The sequence below is a fragment of the Mytilus edulis genome, chromosome 2 (assembly GCF_963676685.1).
Source record: "Mytilus edulis chromosome 2, xbMytEdul2.2, whole genome shotgun sequence".
Taxonomy (NCBI): domain Eukaryota; kingdom Metazoa; phylum Mollusca; class Bivalvia; order Mytilida; family Mytilidae; genus Mytilus; species Mytilus edulis.
In genome coordinates this window covers 14,383,301-14,409,313 of record NC_092345.1, presented here as the reverse complement: position 1 = coordinate 14,409,313, position 26,013 = coordinate 14,383,301, and the positions used below count along the sequence as shown (strand labels likewise).

The 26,013-nt window shown below is 32.2% G+C and overlaps 1 protein-coding gene across 1 annotated transcript; it reads right to left on the bottom strand.

The window, feature by feature from the left end:
• Positions 1-845: 845 nt before the first annotated feature.
• On the bottom strand, positions 846-26,013 carry LOC139511514 (epidermal growth factor-like protein 7). Its single transcript, XM_071298310.1, has 8 exons — positions 25,582-26,013; positions 23,786-23,896; positions 14,349-14,470; positions 7,707-7,802; positions 6,676-6,795; positions 3,433-3,521; positions 2,905-3,136; positions 846-1,645 (listed from the first exon to the last, which is right to left on the bottom strand). Exons 1-8 carry the CDS (start codon positions 25,659-25,661, stop codon positions 1,608-1,610), a joined length of 888 nt encoding a protein of 295 aa, XP_071154411.1. The 5' UTR covers positions 25,662-26,013; the 3' UTR covers positions 846-1,607.

The following is a 26,013-nucleotide window of genomic DNA, read 5'->3' as shown; positions in this document are numbered from 1 at the left end:
GCTGAGGACTGGGGACTTTAAGCTATTTTTGCTTGTGTATCATATTATATATATATATCATTATATATATAAGTACGTCTGAGTCAGTGACAACTCTACAACAGATGTATCCATCGGATCGCCATCAATGATGGTGATACATGGCTGTGAACATAATGTATATACAACTCGTCAAAACATCAACCCAACAATGTTAGATCTGTAAATTTGCTTTCGCATATATATCATTATATATATATATATATACATAGTTATCAAAGGTACCAGGATTATAATTCAGTACGCCAGACGCGCGTTTCGACTACATAAGACTCACCAGTGACGCTCATATCAAAATATGTATACTATACGTCATTTACATGCATGTATTCAAATCAGTTTGTTGTTGTTGTTGTTGTTGTTGTTGTTGTTATTAATACAGTTATTATTATTATTTGCATGTATATAAGTATTTCCTAACTTATATGATATGACAATAAACAAACGCAGTATTATACGACCGCAAAATTTTTGCGGTCACATTAGTGTTTCGCTCCATATATTAAAACAGCAGGATTACAATTTAAATCTCATTAGCATGTTCTCGCTATGTATATGGTTGACGGACTTTACCCTCTGGGAGTTAAAAATCCATCTATCATTTTTTTTAAATATCAAACGCAGAAAAATCAAAACTTTCCATATGCCCGACCTCTCTTTTGTAAAATAACAACATCTTTTAACAGCCGTTTTAAAACTAAATGCAAATAAATAAAAAAGAAATAGATGCCCAACCTCTTTTTTGTCAAATTTGATTCACCAGAGGCCATCTTAAATACGACCAAGTTGATCCAAAACTTAAAAAGGAAAGAAAAATGTGTTTATTTTAGTTTTTGTACATTATGATATATGTAACCTAACAATGCTTAACAAGTTTATTAGTCAGTTAAATCCTTTTATTAAAATATAGAAATTCGTGAATCAAAATAACCATTGGAGATTTCATCGTAAATATGCCATTATATATCCCAAGCTTTAGCTTATGTAAACATCTTGCAGAGGATCTCTAGACTTGCGTTAATTCACTTTCTTTCATTTCTGTCTCACACATATATGTGTTTACTAAAAATGTCATGATACTGAATGCACAAGTATACTGATTATTCTTGGGGAAAGGCTTTCCTCTGCAGGTGTGAAGATAATAGCAGTCTCTTGAATATAGCAGTAAAATTATTAAAGGGATAAAATTGAAAAAAAAAGATAGGACATATAACATGTCTAGATGATCACTAAAAACAGAAAAGTTCGGATAAGCTTAACGTATAAAAATATTTACTGTTTCATGGTGCAAGAAAGCTAAATGATGTGCCCTAAATCACAGCTATGTCACAATCCAAACATTCTAGGGAAAACACAAGTAAATCAATTATTAAAGTATGAACACATTTGCAAATTTTTCTAAAAGCATATTGAATCAATCACAACACATGCATTTAACCAAGAAGTGAAATAGGAAGTAAAACACAGAAACACAATCAGTGTAATTTTAAGGCAATGTCATTTTTGTCAATGTTATCTTTAAGTGCTTTTGTAGACCTTCTTCCCATAGTGCATATACAGTGGGACACTTATCCACGTCCTCGTCTTCGTCCATGGTCATTATCATCTGGAAAATATTAGTTATCTAATTCATTTGTTCTGATCTTATTTATGCTTCTAGTTCTATCTTATTAGTACTTAATACAACATAAAGTACTAACTATTCTAAAGTTTTTCTCTCTTTTTCTCTCAATCTCTCATTTTCCTGTGTAATGAAAATACTGTCGGTATTATATGCGAACATTTTTTGACTTCAATCAAGAACTTTTAAAGAAGAATTAAAAGAAGAAATCAGTATCCTTTAACTTTACTTTCCGCTATATAGATGACGTTCTCTTATTAAATAATTCAATTTGGTGACTATGTTGAAAGCATTGATTCCATCGAACTTTGGATAAAGGATACAACAGATACAGTTAAGTCTTGCTCATATCTTGACTAACATCTAGAAATTCAGTGACAATGAGGGTATGTTTAAAACAACACTTTACGACAAAATCTCCCGAGTTGTGAACTTTCTATTTCTATCAGTATAGCATATTCAAGCAACACCTGCATACGGAGTACATATCTTCCAGTTGATATGATATTCCAGGGTTTGTGTTTCAAAATTTCATTGATAGATAATTGCTGCTCACATGGAAGCTATTTAACAAAGAGTTCCAAGTGGTAAAGTTGAAATCATCCCTTCGTAAAAGTTACGGACGCCATCACAAATATGTTGACCGTTATGCAATATCCGTTTGAAAGATAATAATGGATAAGTTCCAAATGTCGTAAGTACCCTCTCGTTTTCCCCGAATGTGACCTACCAATTTAGACTTATTACCGTTATTACTAACTTATTTAAGCAATACGATGAGTGCCATGTATGGAGTAGAGATAACTTTTTGCCTTTCTTTTGTGCATGTTGCGTTACATCGAACAAAGTATTCATAAGCCGTATTAAATCGCGAGGAAGTCTTACTCTTTTTTTTTAAGACAAAACTTACGTATAAAATTCATACTTCAATGCGCACGGCGTATATCGTAATTGAATGTTTATTTGTGCATATGTTGAGTTAAAGCAATTTCTCTAGTATAGCAAGTTATGACCTAACGTTTACTATTATCTGAATTTTGTAAGTAACTGTTATAAATTATTTTCATAATTCGCCGTTAAACGTTGTTCTTGTTCATTATTCTAACAACAAAAGAGATAAAAAAATCTGTTTTAGTTGCATGTCAAATTTAAAAGCTTTTTTTATGCAATCGTATTTTTTTGATGCACAGAATTACACACATTCTGAAACATTGTTATCAGACACTTAATAAAAAAATGATTACCAGAATCTATCTGACCCATCATAAAACCTATTTGTTCCTCTATCGCACCAAGCTGATCACTCAAAGATGTTATAAGTTCAAAATTATTTCTTGGGTTTATTCGGCTGTCATCTTTAGATAGTGCTGGAGTTGTAGACGGAGCTTTTGACTGAGCAGCTCGCAGTTCTCCGACCATATCCATTGCTTCGCGATAATTTCTTTCTAAGTCCTGAACATCGTCCTTAAATTCTTCCTATCGAATAAAGATTATTTATTATTTTGTGAGGTTTTGAAAATTATGTCATCGTCAGAATTGTGAAAGAAATAGATTATATTAGAAGGGAGATAACGCTTTATTTCTATAAAAAATGGAACAAGTACAATTATTATAAACCAAATTGTAAGTAAAAGCAAGTTGGTCAAAAGATTTAAAAGTTTATTTGATAAAATAAATGCTAAGGTTCAACAATTTTGATTTAATTTAATATATATTAAGGTAGTAATTATGTAAAGATAAGCTTTTCATAACATCAAAGTATTCACCATTACCTTTGAACTTTCCACAGTCTTTAGTCTTGTTTGTAGTTCATCAACTTTGTTCATTACGCTCTCAAACTCTCTTAAGCATAACGGACAAACTAGAAAGATATAACTTCTTTTTAAAGATGTGTTTACTTATATTATAAATTCTGACTTTGTAAACATAAATAATTTTAAACACTGCTAGAAATAGAAAATACAATTACAACGATCAGTGCTTTTTATGCTTGTTTTTTTTTGGGGGGGGGGAGACACAGATTGCTATCATCTGTTTTGTTTAAAATCTGAAAGTTGAATTTAAGTTCAATAGTAAAATAAAGGCAATCAAAATCTAGATATATTGTATCATAAAGTTAAAAAGTTAAAATTTTTAAATTATCGTTTAGATTTTCGATATATATTTCCAAATATTTCGAAAGATATCAGTCAGTATGAATTAATTTTTATCATAAAACATGTTTGCAAATTAAAAATCTATGATGTGTACTTCATAAAATTAAAACACCGTTTAGGTTGAATTTTAGTATTCACACGGATTGCCCTGGGAACATTATATCTAACAATATATATGTTCCTGAATTGCCTAACTTTTCATTTTAAGACAAATACCCCAAAAATACGAATCATTCTGAAAATTAAACGTTTTAGCAAATGATATATAATATCGTATTTTTGAGGGAACGTCTCTTCCAATTGATCTTTTGAATTCATAGTTCATATGATATTAATAAAATTCTAATATGGGTATATGATACCAATTTCAATTATTGCAGAAGGTGATTTTGAAATGATCTTTTTAAGGTAGTACCCAACTCGGACCAAATATTAAAAATCCACATACATCATAACAATTAACTAGAAAAATAAAATGGTGAACTATTTGATGTCATAACGTACGTTTTATCAACAAGACTATTTGCATACAAATTTTATCGAAAAAATTGAATTAACGACACAGACATTTTCTAAATAAGCTTGAAACTGAATAAAGTGGCGATTTGAGGATTGATTTGGAAAATATATAAGCATGCAATTTTCTTTAAAGGACATGTCCTTGCAAATGGAATGTCTCTATCATCGTTTATTATCAAGACAGCAAGTTTATTTTTTTTATTTTTAAGACTGGTTAATTTCTAATGAATTTCCTTTTCTCTTTACTTATCAAACAAGGATCATGTTATATCCCCGTCCATCCCAAATATTGCACAAGACAGAAAACTGCAGAATGAATAATATGATGTATAGGATTTTTTTCAGAGAAAAGTGCCTGTGTTATATTAAGATATATACTTGTAGGTATTTTTTTCTAAGAAACTTTCTGTGTTATTTTAAGATATACTAGAACACACCCGCGAAATCGCGGGCATTCAGAGCGTAGTTTAAAGTATGTAAAGTGTTGTTGGAAGAATTTTGTGAAATATTGAATGACTGGAGAATTTCAGCAAAAGTATCATAACTCATAGGTTATTGGGGACAGGAACATATTTTTTCTAATCCCTCCTCCTTTATTTCCAAAATTCCCAATTTGTGGTTTTCTATCAATTTCAATATAAATATATATTTAGTATGTTATGAACATTTAAGTAAGGAGCCTGTACCGTTCAGTGGTTGCCGTTTGTTTATGTGTTACATATTTGTTTTTCGTTCATGTTTTGTACATATTTAAGGCCGCTAGTTTTCTCGTTTGAATTGTTTTACATTGTCATTTTGGTGCCTTTTAAAGCTGAGTATGCGGTATGGTCTTTGCTCGTTGTTGAAGGCCGTACGGTGACCTATAGTTGTTAATTTCTGTGTCATTTTGGTCTCTTGTGGAGAGTTGTCAACATGGCAATCATACCACATCTTCTTTTTTTTGTAATCAATGAATTTTGTAAAAGATTTGATGACTGGAGAATTTCAGAAAAGGTATCAAAAGTGCACATGAATAATTTTAGCGCTTATCTGTATATTATGAACATTCACTATATATATAAAGTGTATTTACTTTCAATTCTAAGTTTCTAATCGATCCATGGTGGTCATTGATATAGTATACAGACCCTCTCTATTTATAAACTCTGTGACCACCATGGATAGTAAACTTGAAAATGATAGCAGATAGAATTCTGAAAATACACTTTATTGGTATGTTCAAAGTATACAGAAAAACGCAAACCGGAAGTATAATCTGACTTAAAATTTGGTCCAATGACGGGACAATATCCGGATGCCCTTTTTCTCGTTTTTCTCCCAAAATAACTCAATCTGAATAATCATATGAATGGATGACAAATGCGACTATGCACTGTACCTATAGGACACAGAGGCGTTATGGTTAATTTATTGTGGAAAGAAGAGAAGCGACACCCAAAATTAGGTCTTCTCGTTTAATAGTATAGATAAAGTAAATATTTTTCCAAAGACAAGTGACTGCGATGTATTCCTGAATTTGAGTTAAATCAAAATCCATGTCTCATTGGCACTCATACCACATCTTCCTATATCTATGACCAGTACAGTCGTCAGCTGACAACATTATCAGATTAACAGTGGTTTACCTGAATGAAAAGGGTAACTAACATTTACATTCTCTCTCGTGTGTCAAAACCTGCGACCATAACTAAAGTGAAAAGTGTAACTTACATTTACATTCTCTCTCGTGTGTTAAAACCTGCGACCATAACTAAAGTGAAAAGTGTAACTTACATTTACATTCTCTCTCGTGTGTTAAAACCTGCGACCATAACTAAAGTGAAAAGGGTAACTTACATTTACATTCCCTCTCGTGTGTCAAAACCTGCGACCATAACTAAAGTGAAAAGGGTAACTTACATTTACATTCTCTCTCGTGTGTCAAAACCTGCGACCATAACTAAAGTGAAAAGTGTAACTTACATTTACATTCCCTCTCGTGTGTCAAAACCTGCGACCATAACTAAAGTGAAAAGTGTAACTTACATTTACATTCTCTCTCGTGTGTTAAAACCTGCGACCATAACTAAAGTGAAAAGTGTCACTTACATTTACATTCCCTCTCGTGTGTTAAAACCTGCGACCATAACTAAAGTGAAAAGTGTAACTTACATTTACATTCCCTCTCGTGTGTTAAAACCTGCGACCATAACTAAAGTGAAAAGTGTAACTTACATTTACATTCTCTCTCGTGTGTTAAAACCTGCGACCATAACTAAAGTGAAAAGTGTAACTTACATTTACATTCTCTCTCGTGTGTTAAAACCTGCGACCATAACTAAAGTGAAAAGGGTAACTTACATTCACATTCTCTATCGTTTGTTGGTCGAAATCCATCATAACAACTGCAAGAATAACCACCAATGGTGTTGTTACATAGTTGTTGACATTTGTGGTTCCCAGTATCACATTCATTTACATCTGTAAGAAATAATAGTATCCTTATGGCATACAGAAAACATGGATACACATAAACAATTCTTATTTTAGAATGCTGTTTTCCCTGTTTTGGCACAAAATCGCGAATTAAATGGACCGATACTTTTTAGGAGTAGATAACTGATGATTATTATAGGGGAGATTGACTGTGTGTTTTTGTCATAACTTATTCCAACAAATCAACCAGATACAACCATAGCTATAGTAGTTGTAGCTGTCGTGCTGTAAAGTCTGGGTTTTAATGCCTCGACCGTTGAATGATCTGTCCATGTTTTTTTATATAATGATTTAATTGGTTATTTCAAAGACCTTCAAAGCATTTCATGAAATTGTTGTCTGATGAATATTTACCAAAAGTCTTCACCCAAAAACAAACAAACGGAACTAAACACATTTATTCAAAAACCAGTTGTTGGCATGACACGGGTTATGTTCTTCTCCTATATGTTATGATGGTATTATACTAAACCCCTAACGGGAAGGATCGTGCCTGATGTTCATATGATGAAATCATAATCTTTCAGTCAGTTTAATTGAAGTCTGGAGCTGGCATGTCATTTAACTGCTAATAGTCTGTTGTTATTTATGTATTATTGTCATTTTGTTTATTTTCTTTGGTTACATCTTCTGACATCAGACTCGGACTTCTCTTGAACTGAATTTTAATGTGCGTATTGTTTTGTACTTGGCAAGTAAAATTGAAACATGCATTTACAGTTTAAGTTTGAATTTGAAACGAAGTAATTAAAACATGTATTGATTTTAGCAGAAACAGTAGTAATGAATTCAAAGATGTTACAAGTGTAAACAATTTCTAGAGATGGATATAAACAACTTCGAAAAAGAAATTCTGATAAAATAAAATTGACTAACATCCTTGTGTTCTTGCTTACCTAGTTCACACAAAGGACCTGTAAAGTTTTGTGGACATGCGCAGTAGTCAGGTCCTCTACATGAGCCTCCATTTAAGCATTCACTTTTACACACAGCTGAAAAATATATAGTTTGTATATAATACTATTCCTTAATGAAATATTTTCCGAAGTACAGTGACCGATATTAGAGTGTTTGATATTAATTTAGCAGGTTTAATGCTTTTACACTGCTTTCAGAAATTGAGACAATTCTTTATATGCGCATGTTTAATAAGTTCATTTCAAAGAATTTGTTAATTGGCAGATCCAGAGAAGTATAAAATATATTTCACAACTTTTCCAGACTCGGGGCGATTAAGGTGGTACCTAAAAATACAAGGAGATAACTCTGTATAATCAGGGTTGAGTTCAATATTGTAGCAGCTACAATGTACGTAGTGCTAAGTATATTTTGACTATTGAACGTGTAGTTAAAAACTAGTTATTACATAGATATTGATAGCAGCTATGTAGCGGAGCAGCTACGTAGCCGCTACGTAGCTGATACGATCTTGAACTCAACCCAGCTAAACGTTTTTAAAATCACGTTGTATTGTTAAGCATATCAATTAACAAAATTAGTGTCTGCGTAGCTGCTATTATATACCCATATTTCCGAGAACCTGTGTGGTTAAAGTTTTTTGAAATTTTCATATTTTTGTCAAAGTTAATATTTTGCCAACATTTTATGGAAATTAAACGAGCCAAATTAAATTTAGTCAAGGTGTTTGGTACCACCTTAAGAGCTTTATAAGTATACATGTATTGTATAAACAATTGTCTATTACCGAAGAATGTATGTTGACCTCATGAAGTGTATTGACCTTCTTATGCTGAAGGGTTGCTGTCTGCTTGACATTAACCTCGGATCGCCTTTCAATAATTTTTAAAGATTGTAGGTCATACTGGGTTTATATGTGACTTAATATATTATTAGTTTGTTAGGAAACAAATTGAAAAAAAAAAAAAAAAAACTATTCACAAGAGCACAAAATACAAAAAAATATTCATTTCTGCTATCAACACATCAACTCATGCAATGGTATAAATATAGATTCCTACACTGCAACAAGTGTATTACGATATTTCTCCACTCGAGACAGTTAAATTTTATTATTTAAAGCGCGAGGCTTGCCGAGCTCATTAAATAACTAAAATTTAACTGTCGAGAGTGGAGAAATATCGTAATACACAAGTTATAGTGTCGGAATCTGTTTCTCTAATGATCTTTATCCTTCTTTTTCAAAGATTTTCAGAAACTTGTGTTCTTTATATGTGACGTCATCAGGCATGGTCGCCTTTTTTCGTGACGTCACAATAGGAAAATTCAGAAGAAAACAAAACATTTAGACGTCATAATCAAAATTCGACTAATCATTTGCCGAGAACAGATTTTTCACTAGTGAGGAGAAATATTTTTCTCACACCGGTCAGGAAATGTGAAAATAGCACACAAATTAGAGAAATACACTGACATGTGTCTACTTTAAGGGCATCCGATACAGTTTCTCGATAAAATGTCATTTTCTAAATTTTTAAATATGTTGTAGGCCTTGGCGAGTCATAAAATAAAACGCAAAATAAAACATAGGTCACCGTGCTCGTTTTCGAGAAAATTGAGGCTGAAAATTGGGGATTTGTACAATTTTGCCAAAAAGTTAAACAATGTTATAAAATTTTTGGAGCAAAAATTCTTTGTCGTAAATTATTAAGATCGGGTTCAATTTAAAGCTGTGATAAGTAGCAATAAGGAAAAAATAAATCCCTACACGAATGACTATACAAATGTTCAAGCTTTTCTTGACATTGCGAACCAGATGCTGAAAATGGAATTTTTTTAATCTAAAAAATATAGAAATAAAGTGTTTCTGAAAATGTCATTTTTATCATTTTTCTGCATGAACTGCATTTTATCATGCTTTATCCAAATCTGAAATAAAAAATATATGTCACCGTGCTGGATTCTATGATAAACGCGATTTATCCTAAAAATTGCGTCCCCCCCTTTGTAACCTCAACGTTATCGCTAAAGTGCACGACGTCGCTGGCAGACTTTTTCGACGTAATCGTTGCAAATTACCGGCGACATTTTTCAGATGTATAAATATTGTTTGTAAAGAGCTAACTAAAAATTGGTAATATTGTTTTCGGAAATAAAATCATGTGAATCATAAATACATCTCTTTGTTTGTGGTCTAAGTGAGAAACATCCCAAGAAAAGTGACTACGGACTGTTGAAAATTAAAGACTCGGCAATTTAAAACTTGACATACAGGTTACATGTACTGTACACACTCGTGCATTAATTTATGTATTAATTTATAGCACATGTTGACCTCTAGATGTTGTTTTTTAGTTTTTGTTTTGTTTTGTTTGGTTGGCTGCTATTTCATTACAATACTCCTTTAAATCCTTCTATTCACGTTTTAATCACTGTTTAGAATTCACATTTATTCATAAAATTAAACTTTTATTCTGGTCAATGATTACAATTGAATAAAATTGGGAGGCTTCTAAATATTTTTAAGTTCACAGTTTTTATAGTTGACTATGTGGTATGGGCATTGCACATAGTTGAAGACCGTACTGTGACCTATAGTTGTTAATTTCTGTGACATGTTTGTCTCTTGTTCAGAGTTGTCTCATTGGAAATTATACCATAATTTTTTTTATGTTGTCAGAAAACAAAAACAAAATCTTATCAAGGAATATGCTAAAGGATGCTTTTGTCCAGAGAGAGAAACTATACCATATTTTGAGAAATTTTTGGATTTCGCAAAAACTATTGAATTAATAGCGAGAGGACTGGACATATTACCTATGCGTAATTTCATTGGTAAATAGCTATATATATTTTCACCAAAGCGCGACGCATTGCGGGGTACAGAAAATATCGCACGTTCATTCCTCTGTCTGTCCTTTCGGTCCTTATGGTTAACTAGATTTTTAAAGTGTACAGTTCTTGCCAAATTTCTATAAAACTGATATCGTATGGACACATTCGAAAATCAGTGCATATCAACTATTCTTTAAAAGAGTTATGGCATTTGGAAATATTGATTATATTGGAAATTGCATTGTATTTGCTGTCATTCCATCATTTCTCTAATATATTTGTAAAAAAAACAGAATAAACAACTGCACTACGAGCATATGAAATTTTATGCAATAATTATTAATAGTTTCTTCGATACAGATCGACATGTGAAAACACCCACTTTTTTCATAAACTCAATAACTCAAAAAAAAAAAGAATCATCCTCAAAAAGTATACAGATCTTCAGATTCATTTAACTAAGAAGTGTGTAAGGTTTTAAGCAATAATCATTTTTGAGATACAGCGCGTACTGTGACCCCCCTCCCTTTCCCCTGTTTTAGTTACAAAGTCTTGTAACTCAAAAAAGTTCACCAAAAGAATATACAGATCGTTTGACCATCATGAAAAAAACCAATCATATTAAGTTTAATGACTTTAGGAAAATATGCTGTACCATTTTACGACGTACAGACGGACGCCGCACATTTGTGTACCGTAATACGTCCTGTCAAAATTTGTACGGGCGTATGAAAATATTGTTGGCTATTACCTTTTGAATTTTCCGTGGACTTAAGTATTTTTTGTCGTTTTACTTTTTGTTACATAAAATACGTGTTACGTGGAGGTAAATAGGAATTTTATTGAAGTTGTATCATTGTTGATATTAGCGGAATACCATTATTTATCTAACATAAATAAATTGTTCAGCTAGGAAGTTTACTTCTTCTTGTACCTAAATTTTCGGTATTAGTTTTAAAATATCATTGTTGGTTTTCTGTGCTATAAAAAACACGACAAAAAATCGGAATCGGACTAAATTGTGGATGATGAATGATAGTAAAAATGTCCTATGCTTGAACAGAATATTTTCCCCATCAATTTGGGAATCAGAATATGTTTTCAAGACAAACACTACTAATAGTCAAAATAATTATGACAGTAAGGAAGGGTATATTATATTTTTTGCTTTGACGACCAGCCTTCCTGTGACGCGTGAAAGAAAAGAGATATAATAGCCTTTCAAGACGTTTGGACTAGTAAAATACCATACCTCCTTGAACCTTTTGAAGTGCAATGATCGTTCCATAAATATTTTCCATCTGAATTTATTATTTTATTTTAGACAAAAACTATATCATATGTAGGACATACGTCCTGAACATGCATGAAATATTTGCCACTGGACGTTAAGCAAACAACATTCAATCAATTTATTGAACATAGTTTTGGTATAAAGCTGGAATTTAAGGTAGCGCCTTCCTCATATGAAAATGATAATTGACATGCATTATATTAGTAACATCAAAAGGTTAAGTCATCTTGAGATTGCTAACTTTACGATATATTAATTTGTTGAAGATCTCACAGAAACAGTAATGTGTTTTATTTCTTATGATTTTATTAGACTGTTGTCCTTTTAGAATTAAATGCACTAATATAATGGTGTAGAAGTTAGCATGCAGGAGAAACAGAAATTGGAGCATCGGAAAATCCACATTAAGTTTCTTATTACGGAAAATTACACGCATTACGTCCCGCAAAAAGTGACGTTTTGCGGGAGTTCAAACGCTTAACGTCGCGCCAAGAGTTAACTCCCTTGAAACTGTATCGGATGCCCTTAATTCAAGAAATTACTGTAAGAGTCATCGAAATACCGGTATTGAAATTAATGTTCCTTTGAAGAACGGCGTGCTAATAAAAAAAAAATAATTCACAGTTACAAGTAGGTAGCAAAACACTGAAATGTAGGTTTAGCTAGTAAGATCATTAATGAATGGATTCCTCTGAATGTTAATTGTAAGAATTATCTAAATACAATGTACCAACCTACAAGATACCAATGTTACAGTACTCGATGCACCATGTGCGTTTATTTATCTCATCATTGGAATTTAGAATTGTACGCTGAACATCAAAATAAAAAAACGCAGCCCAAGTACATCGTAAAGATAACCTCATAATTTCTCAATTTTACAGAAAATTCTAAAGGTACTGTACATATCAGTATAAAAGTAGGCTATTAAAGACACTGATACCTTCAGTGTCCAATAGCAGTCAGTATCATTGACGCAGTGGTTGTATCATAAACGACAACAAAATAATAATGTAACTTGGTGTACAATATGCTCAGTTCGAAATATATTTCTAATCAGTAACGCTTTAAATCTAATATATTTTAAACGATTTTTAATTAACTGCAAAAAGTATAAGATTATAAATACTAGTATAACAGAATCTAACATAGGTTGAGTTGGTTGCTTGTCTCTCAGGAATGTTTCCCAATTTTAGATCTCCCACTTGAGAAATTCAAAAGTTTACACGTACATTATGTAATAAATGTATCAATTCAATTTTATATTTTCTTAGATTAATTTAAGGAATTTAAATCGAAAATAGTTCTACTCACAAATTTAGTTTTCACTCGTTTTCTAAGAAATCTATGTATTTTTTTTAGTGTTGTCAAATCGTACACTTTTTCCTAACCGGTTACTCGGATAATCGTTCGATCGATTAACCGGTTAACCGGTAGTTTAAGTTGGTGTTTGAAAGCTTTATCAATAGTACCCTACACATAGATCCAAGTCATAAATTTACGTTCATGGAATTAAAGTTTGTCCTTTGGCATTATAAGGCTTGTCTGTGAGGATTCCTAGCGAAGTTTGACTTTTAATAATCGAATACACCGTATCAACTATATAGCGGTTGTACCAACTTCAGATTGAAAAATAAAAAAAAAACTTCTTGATCTCGTAGAATTGAATATGTCTGAAACCGATTATTTTTTTTCCTTTTCTCTTGTTGTCTCCGAAAATAATGTGGAGCGTTTCAATTTGAAATGATTGATCATTAAAAAAAAAAAAAGAAGATGTGGTATGATTGCCAATGAGACAATTCTCCACAAGAGACCAAAATGACACAGAAATGAACAACTATAGGTGACCGTACAACACTCGTACTATCATGTATACATTGAGAACATTCACATTGATTTGCATTTCTTAATTTTTGAGTTAGCATTTCGTTTAAAATAAGACTAAGTCTAGCACAACGGAGGTTGCACATTTAGATGTAGGTTTACACAATATTAGATCAAAAACGAAATAATAAAGTAATTAGTAAAATTTAATCGCATCACTGATTTAAAGTTACTGCTAAAAAAACATGTATACTAATTATCTTTCTTTAAGATCCTGCCCGAGCTCTAATTACTAGTAATTTTATGTTTTTAGGATTAACAATAGCAATCAATATACTGGACAATTGATCTGTCAAATTAATTACCACGACGACATTTTTTAAATAAAATATAACTATTTATTGATTTCAATACAAATTTATATCAAATCTATCAAAATTGAAAAAAAGTCCGGTTAACCGGTTAGCATTTTTGGTATTCGGTATTCGGTCGTTCGACCGGTTAACCGGTTAACCGGTTAATCGTTGACAACACTAATTTTTTTCTAAATCCTTGCCAGTGCCAAATTGTGTTTGCAAAAACACATCATAACAAAAGACATATAAAGATATCAAGATACTATAAATCCATCTAATATTTGTATCAATTTAAACACAACATAACTTACGCTTCATGCATAGTTCATCATTTGGTTCAAAGTTTGTCCACCCTGGACAGCACTTCCTCACGGCATCATGGACAACCTGACGATAGAACACAGTTCGTACAGCTGTTTTATAAACTACTCGACTACAAAAGTAAAACATTGAGTCAATGACACACTCAAACTAGGCTGCTTGCCTTGAAATAGTTTTCGATGGAGTTTGGGTTGCTCAATTTTTATTTTTTCGTGTGGTGTTTTGTGGACCTTTCGTTGTTTTTCGTTTATCGTGGTATTCGTCCTTGTTCAGCTTTGATAGTCTACCTTGTTCTGTCTCACTTTAAGGTAAAGTAAGCGAGTTAAAACCTTAGGTTCGTAAGCATCGTCTTCCACTGTGGGATTTTGATTGTTCCTTGGTATCTGTTGCCTCTTTTTGAATATGTCAACGTCTATTTGAATTAACTGCGATGTAGGTAATTTCAAACATCTTTACTTAAGACAAAAATTATTTGACAGTTATATATTTTGTTTCTTGCAGTAGATATTCATATCGTGTTTGTACTGAAGTTGAATAAAAAAAAACAATCGTACACGTAACTACTCAGCCATTTTCTGTAGGTGTTGCAAACATGGCCGAGTTACAAATATGACGACAAAAAAAATAAAAAGTCGTAAAAGGACAGACAACATAATGACCAACAGAAAAAGGATTAAAAGGAAAACAGTAAACTCTAAAGTTCCAGCTACCTCATGTTAAGTTGACGTAAGATTTGATTAAGTTATTCTTTATAGTTCCTTTTTGTCAATTAGCTTCTCACATTCCGCTAAATTTAAGGTTAAGTATTCCCCATGTAATAAACATAGAAAGGCGCTTCGGACCAAATTTAAAAAGGGTTATCCTCGTTAACACACTGTATGGACAGAGTTATACTGAAAAATACCTCTAGTTGTCTAAGAGGTGTCTGCTTCAGTCAGATTACCGCTGTCACTTGTCTACGTTTACACAACCTTTCATATATTCGACTGACGAAATCCCATGGACGAGCAACGTAAAAAAAACCTAGCAAATCCATGTTATGTAATATAGTCCTAAAAGAAGACACATGATCGAAGTTTTCAAAAAAAAAAAAATCTAATAACGGGGGAATAAAAATGTTAAAACCCAAAGTGTATTCCTGGATCTGCAAAGGGTTAAAAAAGCTTGGGCGTCTATTTTAAAAGCCGTTTCAGATAGCCCAGAGATAAAATCACAAAATGCTTTAAATGAATCATGGAATGTCAGAGGTATTGTCATTGTTTTTATTTACTTTGGAATAGATTGTCTAAGATTTAAACCGTTAAACGATTAGCATGTCATGATAGAAAGATATACAAATCATATCACTATTCAACACGTCTATCGATATGAATTGTATGACACTCTTACCATTCTGAATGGTCTGTTAGATTACATTTTTGTAGAGATTTGTACATTACCCAAAACGTTTGTTTTTTGTTATGTTCTATGTTTTAATTTGTCCGTACTCAATTTTCTTGCTTTTTACATTTGTTTGTTTTATTTTGCTACTATCAGTTTTTTTAAACTTTTTATAAGCAGTGAATTAAAAACATCACTGCAGACATTTCATTCACGTCACAATGAATGGATTCACGGATCGTGATGTGTTTTACACACACTTTGGAATAGAAGGCAACAGTATTGAACGAATCTTCAAAACACGTAAATCCTTTTCGAAACCGTAGTGAAATAATTTCTTATTTACGTACTACAGTTAACCTGTTTCACTGTCAGTGAATTTTACTGGACTTCACCGATGAATAATGCAATGAGTGTCGAATTCTAAGTAGGGTTTGCAAATACGAATAAACTCATCATAGATACAATGATTAAATTCCATATTAATGCCAGACGCGCGTTTCGTCTACAAAAGACTCATCAATAACGCTCGAATCCCCCCAAAAAAGTAAAGAAAGCCAAATAAAATACGAAGTTGAAGAGTGTTGATGACCAAAATTCCTAAAAGTTTGCCAAATAAAGCTACGATAATCTATTCCTGAGGTAGAAAATCCTTAGTATTTCAAAAATTCCAAATAATTTGTAAACAGTTAATTTATAAATATGACCATATCAATGATAACTCATGTCAGTGCAGACTACTGGGCTGGTGATACCTTCGGGGAATTATAACTCCACCAGCAGTGGCATCAACCCAGTGGTTGTAAATAAACTCATCACTGATACTGGGATTCAATTTTTTATTTACGCCAGACGCGCGTTTCATCTACAAAAAACTCATCAGTGACGCTCGAATCAAAAATAACTTAAAAAGACCAAAACTACATACATGAGAAAAACCCACGCAAGACATGGTAATTTACATCATACCATAAATTATACATAAGAAGTGACATACGGAATATACACGTAGCCTTATCTTAAATTTGATTGCGGTTCTCTTTCTTATGAAACACAATTTGGGAATATGCATGAATTGGAATTATAATGTATATATTGATCCGATATAACATGTTCAGGACGATTATGTTTATAACATAACAGTCATGAAAAGACAAAATTTCTTGAGGCAATATTCAATGTAAATTTCTTCGTCAATAAATTGTAGCCCTCCAGATTATGATATATAAGTTTTAAATATTATACATTGAATATCAACAGAGGGAGCAGTGAAGATAAACAATTGAAATATAACTCCAGTTTCCCCCCCCCCCCTCCCCCAACAATACACTAGCCAAATATCTTCGTTTAATGATATCACAGATGACCAAGCGTCTACATGTAGGGTCAGCAGCGTATGTCGTTATTACATATATCACAAAAGAGATGATACTAAGAGATATAATCGTGAAAATACACTATCAGAGGTGAAATATGAAAGAAATTCGTCCGATGAAAGGAGAAAAATTGAACGTTGGATATATACAAAAGCAATGGCCTCATCTAGGCAAGTTTCATTCAGATGTAAAAAGGGGACGAAAGATACCAGAGGGACAGTCAAACTCATAAAACGAAAATAAACTGACAACGCCATGGCTTAAAATGAAAAAGACAAACAGACACACAATAGTACACATGACACAACATATAAAACTAAAGAATAAGCAACACGAACCCTACCAAAAACTGGGGGTGATATCAGGTGCCCCGGAAGGGTAAGCAGATCCTGCTCCACATGTGGCACCCGTCGTGGTGCCCATGTTATAACAAATCCGTTAAAAAGTCTAATTTGCTAGGCCATATTCATGATAAGGAAGGGGAGTGTAGTTAAGACGTAAGAAACATTTCCGATATCATATGTGAAACGATTATTCATAACGGTTAACCAACTCGTGATGGCGTCCGTAAAATTTACGAAGGGGTGATATCAACTCCACCATTTGGAACTCTTGGTTTGATAGCTTCCTTGTAAGCAGCAACCCTCTATGAAGAAAATTATAATAGGAAATACAAGCACGGGAATATCGTATCAATTTGGAGATATATACCCTGTATGCAGGTGCTGCTGGAATGTTGCTACTTAAAAATGTAAAGTTCACAATTGGAAAGTTGAAATCATCTCTTTTGTCGTAAAACTTTGTTTTCAACCGACCCTCATTGTCAATGTCTAGATGTAAGTCAAGATATGCCGACTTAACTGTATCCTTTTTCTCTAGTTCGATTGGATTGATGCGTTCCACAGTCACCAAATTTTGAATTATGTAGTGAGAGAACATAATCTATATAGTATATATAGCGGAAAGTAAAGTTAAAGGATATTTCTAACTTTTTATCTTTCTTCTTATGAAGTTCCTGTATGAAGTCAGTCTCATAAAAATGACGAAACAAGTCGGCAAGAAGAGGGGCACAATTGGTTCCCATGGGAATGCCGACAGTCTGACAAACACGTCCTCCGAACGTAACAAATATGTTGTCAATCAAGAAATCAAGCATCTTGATAATGTCAGATTTAGAGATTTTTTAGTTTGAATCAGAGTGATCCTTTACAAAGAAGGATTTATCCCTCCCCAAGACAAAATACTTGTATCTACGTTTGCCATTCTTTTTTATAAAACAAATCAATACCAACTCTTTTAGTTTAGAATGTGGAATACTTGTTTGCAGTGTAGAACAGTCAAATGTTTAATACTATTGCAAGATGAAAGAGAGTAAGATTAAATGTACTCTAAAAGATCTTTGGAATTTTTTAGTATCCACATCTGATTTACGCCACCTCTAGAATAGGCTGTTTCACAATAATTCTGAAGCCCGGCTTTAATTGCTGATAAAATATATGTTAATAATTTAGAAAGAGGTTTCGTGGAGCTCTTGGGAGACCCAGCAATATACTGTTGTGTGTAAGGACACTTATGTAGTTAAGGTATTCAATACAGTGATGGAAGATCCAGTTCTTCATCTTTGGTTGAAATTCCAAAGGAACATAGAACAGACCTATGATTATCCAGGATTTCCTCTTCGGTAAGTGTCGTGAGGGTAAATGTTGAGTTTCCAAGTCAAAACCTAATTCGTTGATCAAGCAGTTAATGTAATCCGATTTCCACACAAAAACGATTTTGTTTGGGGCTTTATCTGCGGGGACAACAACATATTTGTCATGGAGGTAGGATAAGTGTTTTGCAACATTTGGATCTTTAAAGATTGACATAGCATGGGCATTGATAGACCCATTTAGTTTCTTTATTCTGATTGGTATCAACGACATCACAGCCTTAATCCATTCGGAAAGAGTGTCTACATCTTCCTTCTCGTGCTTAGTCCATTGCCTGGCATAATCCTCGACTGAATTCATTAAAATTTTGAAGTTGTCTCTTTCTAATTGATGGATTTAGGCTCACGATATTTCGGACCTTTCGATAACACATTTTGCAGGGAAGTATTATTGACAATGTTGAAGTCACCGGTAATATGGTGGCCAGCCGGATTATATGTGAATTGAAAACATGTACAGCAATCAGGAGGTTTAGACTTGAAGTCGTCAATATTGAGATCCTGCAAAACGTGTTTGTAATTGAAAATTTTAGTTGCAATAGCTTTGGAATAGGTATAAAAAATGATTGGTACAGATAAGGAGGTATGTTCGACTGAACTAATTTATGATGAAGGATATTGCCTAAATTGACAAAATCGAGACCTTTTTTGGCAAAGGAAGGATTAAGAAAAGATCTTTTCTCTTTTTCATCTTTTCCAATGCAAACTGGTTTGAAAAGTTTGTGACTTGCAATATCCGAAATGATAGCTGTAAGTTTTTATTGGTTTGAATGAGGGTTTGTAACAGTGGTTTCCAAACATAAATTGAACAGAGAAAGTTTTGAAAGGGGTAATGAATAAAGTTTCGTGCGAATGTGATGAATACCTAACGGCTTTTGTATAAATGGCAGCAAGTCTTTAATAGAGACATCATGCAGAGTAGGTGATGTATAATGACGATGACCATGAATGCGTCTACGTCGACGAGTAGAGTCGAAAATATTCATCACATTCACCGAGCTGCACGAAGGACTAGATAGAATACCTATACCATAATTTTTGTCAGTGCAACCATATGGTGTCGCAGTTCCCTATTGTCTAATCCAGTAGTCCTAACTAATATTTTGCAGTAACTCGTATTGAGTAAATCTATCGTGTTTTTATTGCTGTGGTAAAACCCTTTTACGAAAGTCAAGTATATCTAAATATCAAAATGTTTTAAAGAAATAAATTTTTTCATGAATAAATATTGTTTTCTAATTAGTAATTTCGGTATTCACAATAATTGTTATTGCTTGTAACTGGTATAATCTTTAGATACAAAAAGATTGTATACCATAAAGGACTAAAAGTATAGATTAACTCAGAAAAGAAATCAAAGATTTGCATGATGGAGATACATTCATTGATTTAAATGATTTTCTATATTTTACAACAGCAAAAAATAAAATATTAAAAAGACCAAACTCCGAGGAATATTCAAAATATTCTCGTATAGATAACTAATTTGGTACAGGCATTTTCTAATGTTAAACATTGTGGTTCAAATATGATTTTGAACCTAGCTACAAATATAAAAAAAAATATGTCAATACATAGGCACTGAGTTAATTGGCTTGTTGATACCCTCCATGATTAACGATATTTTTGTTGTTCAAATTTTTTACTTTTGTGAAATACAAAACAAAAATAACGAAATAATTTATGGATGAATTAAATATCTAAATCGCTTTAAACGGAACTTGTACAGAAAAAGATCAAAAGTATAGTCACACTCGGACATAGAATGCTATGCAACTATGCAAGAGGTAATCGTGATTTGATTTAAATGATTTCTTAAAACAAATTCTAAAAACATAAAATTTCAACGATCAAATATCATATTTTATGACTAAGCTAATGGGCTGTTTAGACCCTTGGTGACTAACGATTTCATTTTTGAAAATTTCCACTTAAAGCGAAGTAAAAAATTATAACGAAATAATACATGAATTTCATTTTAAATCGTCAGTAACGGAACTTGTACACAATTTTGTAACTTATTATAAACACTTACCCTACTTAGTTAATAGTAAATTGAGAGTTTATAAGTGTATTATTCCATTCTAATTGGAAATCGTGATGGTATGTTATATATACTTTATAGAAAGACAATTGAAAAGCACTCCTAAACCGTATCCATGAACTTAGAATTTTTGATATCTTGAAACAACACCTGTTTTTTTCAAGTACATGTCATGAGTAAAAAAAAAAAGAGAAATTTCAAAAATGGAAAAACCGGGTTTTTTTTTTGTGTTGAACTTTAAATTTGTTGTTTCTATCTGAAACTGCCTTTGGATTTTTTTTTATTTCAACATTCGTCAAAAGAAGTTTACTTATCTCAATCAATCTTTATTAATTTTCAATTTCCTTGTTTTTCTTATAAATGTGAGAAGTATCAAGTTTGGTCGGGTTGTTGTTTGAGCTCTCTTTGTCACATTCCCCATTTCCATTATCGTTTTTATTAGTTATCTTCGAGGGGCCTGTTTTTCGAAAGTATCATAAGATATGTCGTAAGATATATCTTAGGACATATTTGATGATCATCTTATAACTATCATGTGATATATCATAGGATGTAAATCAAAGCTGTCTTAAGAGAGTCATAGCTATGATGCTCTTATGACTGTCATAAGTGAACATTATTTTCTATTATTTTAAATAAGTGATAAATATAAATATAAAAATGAAAAGTATGAGCATATTAATTATTACCATTCTTAATATTTACGAATATTTTATTTTTTTCATTATAATAAACATGAAATTTTATACAAACAGGAATTAAAATATGAGTTGATAATTTGTTTAAATTTAGTTTGTAATATTTAATAGATCTTGAACTTCGCTTTCGTGTATTAGCATACACGCATTGTTATTTAATTTAACGGTGAATACTTTTAGAATCGGTACATCGAGTACCCGCTAAACGAAATGTCCGTCCACATACGTTAATAAAGTACTATTAACTATACTAGGAACGAAATAATATGTATATTTATTATATGAAACAATGAGTTAGAAAAGAATTCCAAATTGTATGTCGCAGGAGATTCAAATTTTAATTCACGTAGTTGAGAACAATAAAATCTTTACTATTTAGCTAACTGAGAAACACAACAAATATTTTTATTGCAATTAACATAGAACTATACATGAAAAGTAATTAAAATCTTAGTTGACAATTATAAGACCATCATAAGTCATGTCGCGAGTGGTCTTAAGTTTGCGACAAAAGTTATGACAAATCGTAACTTGGGACACTTTCGTAAACATATCTTACGACTATGACATGTCCACAGACCATCATAAGACATGTCTTAGTCAAAAGATACTTTCGAAAACCAGGCCCCAGGAGTGTATTTATTATCATTTGCATAAATATTCAACGATTGGTAAGAACACCTAGAACTTTAGACTATGAAAATACAGTACACAACATGTACAAAATTGGTACCGTTAATTTTATTACACAACACCATTTTGTCTTAACTATTCTCACCGACATGTTGGTAAAACAATTTTACAGCCACGGGTTTTCATTTTCACTTTCTATTTAAAATATGTTACATTACATTCGAATCACATAACATAAGCCAAATGAAATACAAGTTAATGCGAATCTATGTAGATTCTTTTTGTGGTAATATTTCTTTTTGTAAAGACAAAGTTGAATGATTAGTACTTCCCTATCTGGAGTTAAACTCGTTAAAAGTGTAAATCCATGTCACATGAATGTCATGGCATAATCTTATATTACCATTTGTATATAACCTTGAGTTACCAATTGCATGGTACAATAAACGGTCTTATGTAAGTTTGTGGTGATGTAACTTATGGTATAATCTTATATTACTATTACGTTGTATATAACCTTCAGGTACCATTGCATGGTACAATAATCGACCGAATGTATTGAGTTTGTGGTGACTGAACTCATTCCATAATCTTTTATTGATATTACTTTGTATACTGTGGATTCATTTATTTTCGTGGGTACCAATTTTCGTGGTTTGAGAAAAACTTGCATTTTCGTTGATATTTGATTTCGTGGTTCGGGCAAAGACTGCATGCAATTCTTAAGCAAATTTGTAATTCGTTGAGTATTTAATTCGTGGTTCGCCTGTTCCCACGAAATCCATGAAAATTGGTATCCAACGAATATAAATGGATCCACAGTATTACCTTGAGTTACAACTCTCCTCCCTGATGCATGGTACAATGAATGGCCTTAGGCAGCAACCATTTGATTTCCTGGGCGGGGGGGGTTTGGGGGGCTATGGATTTTTTTTGGAAAAAAAAGTTTGTTTCCAGTTTTTGGAGAAAAAAATTATTTGTTTTTGACCCTAAGAATTGTTTTTTTTCACCCTCAGCTGCCACTATATTTAATGCTACCCCCCCCCCCCCCTAGAAAAACCAATGGTTGCTGCCTTATGTAAGTTTGTGCTGACGGAACTCATGGTACAATCTTATTTTACTATTACTTTGTATATTACCTTGAGTTACCACACTTCTAACCATTGCATGGTACAACGAATGGCCTAATGTTAGTTTGAGGTGACGGAACTCATAGCATAATCTTATATTACTATTACTTTGTATATTACCTTGAGTTTCCACACTTCTCTCCATTGCATGGTATAATGAATAACCAAATGTAAGTTTGTGCTGACGGAACTCATGGCATAATCTGATATTACTATTTATTAGTTATTATATTGAATTACCACACTCCTCTCCATTGTAGGATACAACGAATTACCTAATGTATTGAGTTTGGGGTGACAAAACTCATTGCATAATCTTATATTGATAATACTTTGTACATAACCTTGAGTTAAATCACTCCTCCTCATTGTATGGTTCAATGAATGGCCTAATGTAAGTTTGTGGTGACAGAACTCATGATATAATCTTATATTACTATTTCTTTGAATATTACCTTGAGTTACCACACTTCTCTCCATTGCATGGTACAATGAATGGTCTAATGTAAGTTTGTGGTGACGGAACTACTTGAGATGAAGCACGCGAAATTGGACAAACCCTTCTCCTGAAAATCATAAAAACTCAATCATTAGTCCAATACAAATAAAACCTAATGTAATATTCAAAACATTGTTTTTTTCGTTTTATTTTTACCTAATATTTACTGCTGGTTTACATGCAGTTTTTAATTTAAGTTTTTGATAAATCAGGGGAAAACGAGACAAACTCGTATTCTTTTGTTGTATTTTGTTTTATTATTTTTTCCTTTTCCTGGGTTTTTATGTTATCCACTACTTCACTAATATAGAGAAACATTTTAATTGCTGATCGAAATTCAAATTTGATTATGGGTTTTCATAAAACTGTGTACCGAATAAGGAACCTTTCCAGCGGTTGTCGTTTATGTTTATTTAGTTTTTGATTTTGCCCAACAACTACTTCGATTCGAGCGTCAATGATGAGCCTCGTGAAGATAAGACGTGTGTCTCGCGTTCAACATTATTCATAAGCCTAGTATCTTTAATGAGTTTTGTTATATTTGTTATATTTGTATCTAGTTATGGCTTGTGAGAGGGTGTAGTTCAATACTCATTTGACAGGGGTGCCCCCCCCTCCCCCCATCCGAGATTTAGGAAATAATGTATGTATTGATAGATATCTGATAGCCTGTTGAATTGTTTTTCACTTTACGTGTCGTATTGACATGTTGAACAGAGTTTATTGTCAAAAGTCAGTGGAGACTTATTCTTCGAAATACTGTATCGATCAATTGCGATGGTGATGGTAGAAGTATAAATAATTTAGTTATTCTGCATCATATCATAACTGATCAGTTTTTGTTCAGTGTAGACCTCTTTTATTGAAATAAACTAAATGAGAAACAAGTTTTAGCATACTGTATCAACTGAATTACATAATATCTTAGTTCGGGCAGGTTGAAAGTAACTACTCAACATGAAAATATTACAATGGGAAAATCAAAAGTAATAGATTCTAGTTTTCTTACTTTTACAATCATAAAAAAACTGTCGTATTTCTAAACTTGGGGTTTTTTTCCACAATAAAATAAAATTGACGTTTAAAGAAGATTAGATAGAGTTTAAACCATTTTTGATATTGTTGTAAGAATAAAAAAAAAAAGGATTATTGTGTAAAGAAGAAAAATCAGTTTATTTAAAAAGTGAATTTAAGTTTAGGGAATTGTGTTAGTTTAAAACAAAGAAAATTCTTCATAAAATAACTTTTAATGAAACAATAAATTAGTGTTATCAGGATCACTGAAATAGATAACGTGTATATTGTAAAAAAAAACGAATTGAAAATGTATATGTCAGTCTGTATTTATGTTTTAATGATAGCTTCAAACACAAGTTAATTTGCATCGTAGACATCAAATGCGCGAGACTTACTTCCTTAGTCATCACATTATCTTGTAGAAAGAATTTTCTCAGCTGTAGCTAGCGGCATTTAAACTTTAATTTCAGGAATATAAAGACTCATTAAAAAGATACCAGGTTTATAATTTGTTCCGCCAGGCGCGCGTTCCAACTATTTAAGATTCATCGAAACATTGTTTTACAAAATAGTTGGAACGCAAAATCAAATACGATGTTGAAGAGCATATTAAAGTATTGAAAAAAAGTGGAGTCCAAAAACGATTAGTAAAACACTGTGTGACGAAAAACCTAAGTGTTTTCACAATTCTATCACCAGTTAATTTATATTTAAAATGTCAAATTCAATACATACCCTGGTTTTATTAAAGATGTTGTAACATCCAACCAAATCATAAACACAATTAGGACAGTTTCATTTAGAAAGCTCTGCATTCTTACTTTGTAACGTGTATAAAATTGAATGAAATTCTTATAAATCCTACTGTAAAACAAAAACTACCAGTCGTCTAGAATCCTTATCAAAAACACTTAATTTCTGACATTTCTTTACATTTGTCAGACACTAAGAATTTTTTCTTTATCACTTTTTAACCTTCTGTTCCTGTTGCTCTGTTATATAAAATATTATTCAGCAATACTATTGCAAAATGAAATTAAAGAATTTATGATAAAACACTGTAGTATATACGGATATGTTACATCATTAATTTGATTAACACTCAGTACCTCATAGCTTCTGACAAACAGAAAATGATCATGTTACCACTTAGTTTTAATTTCATTT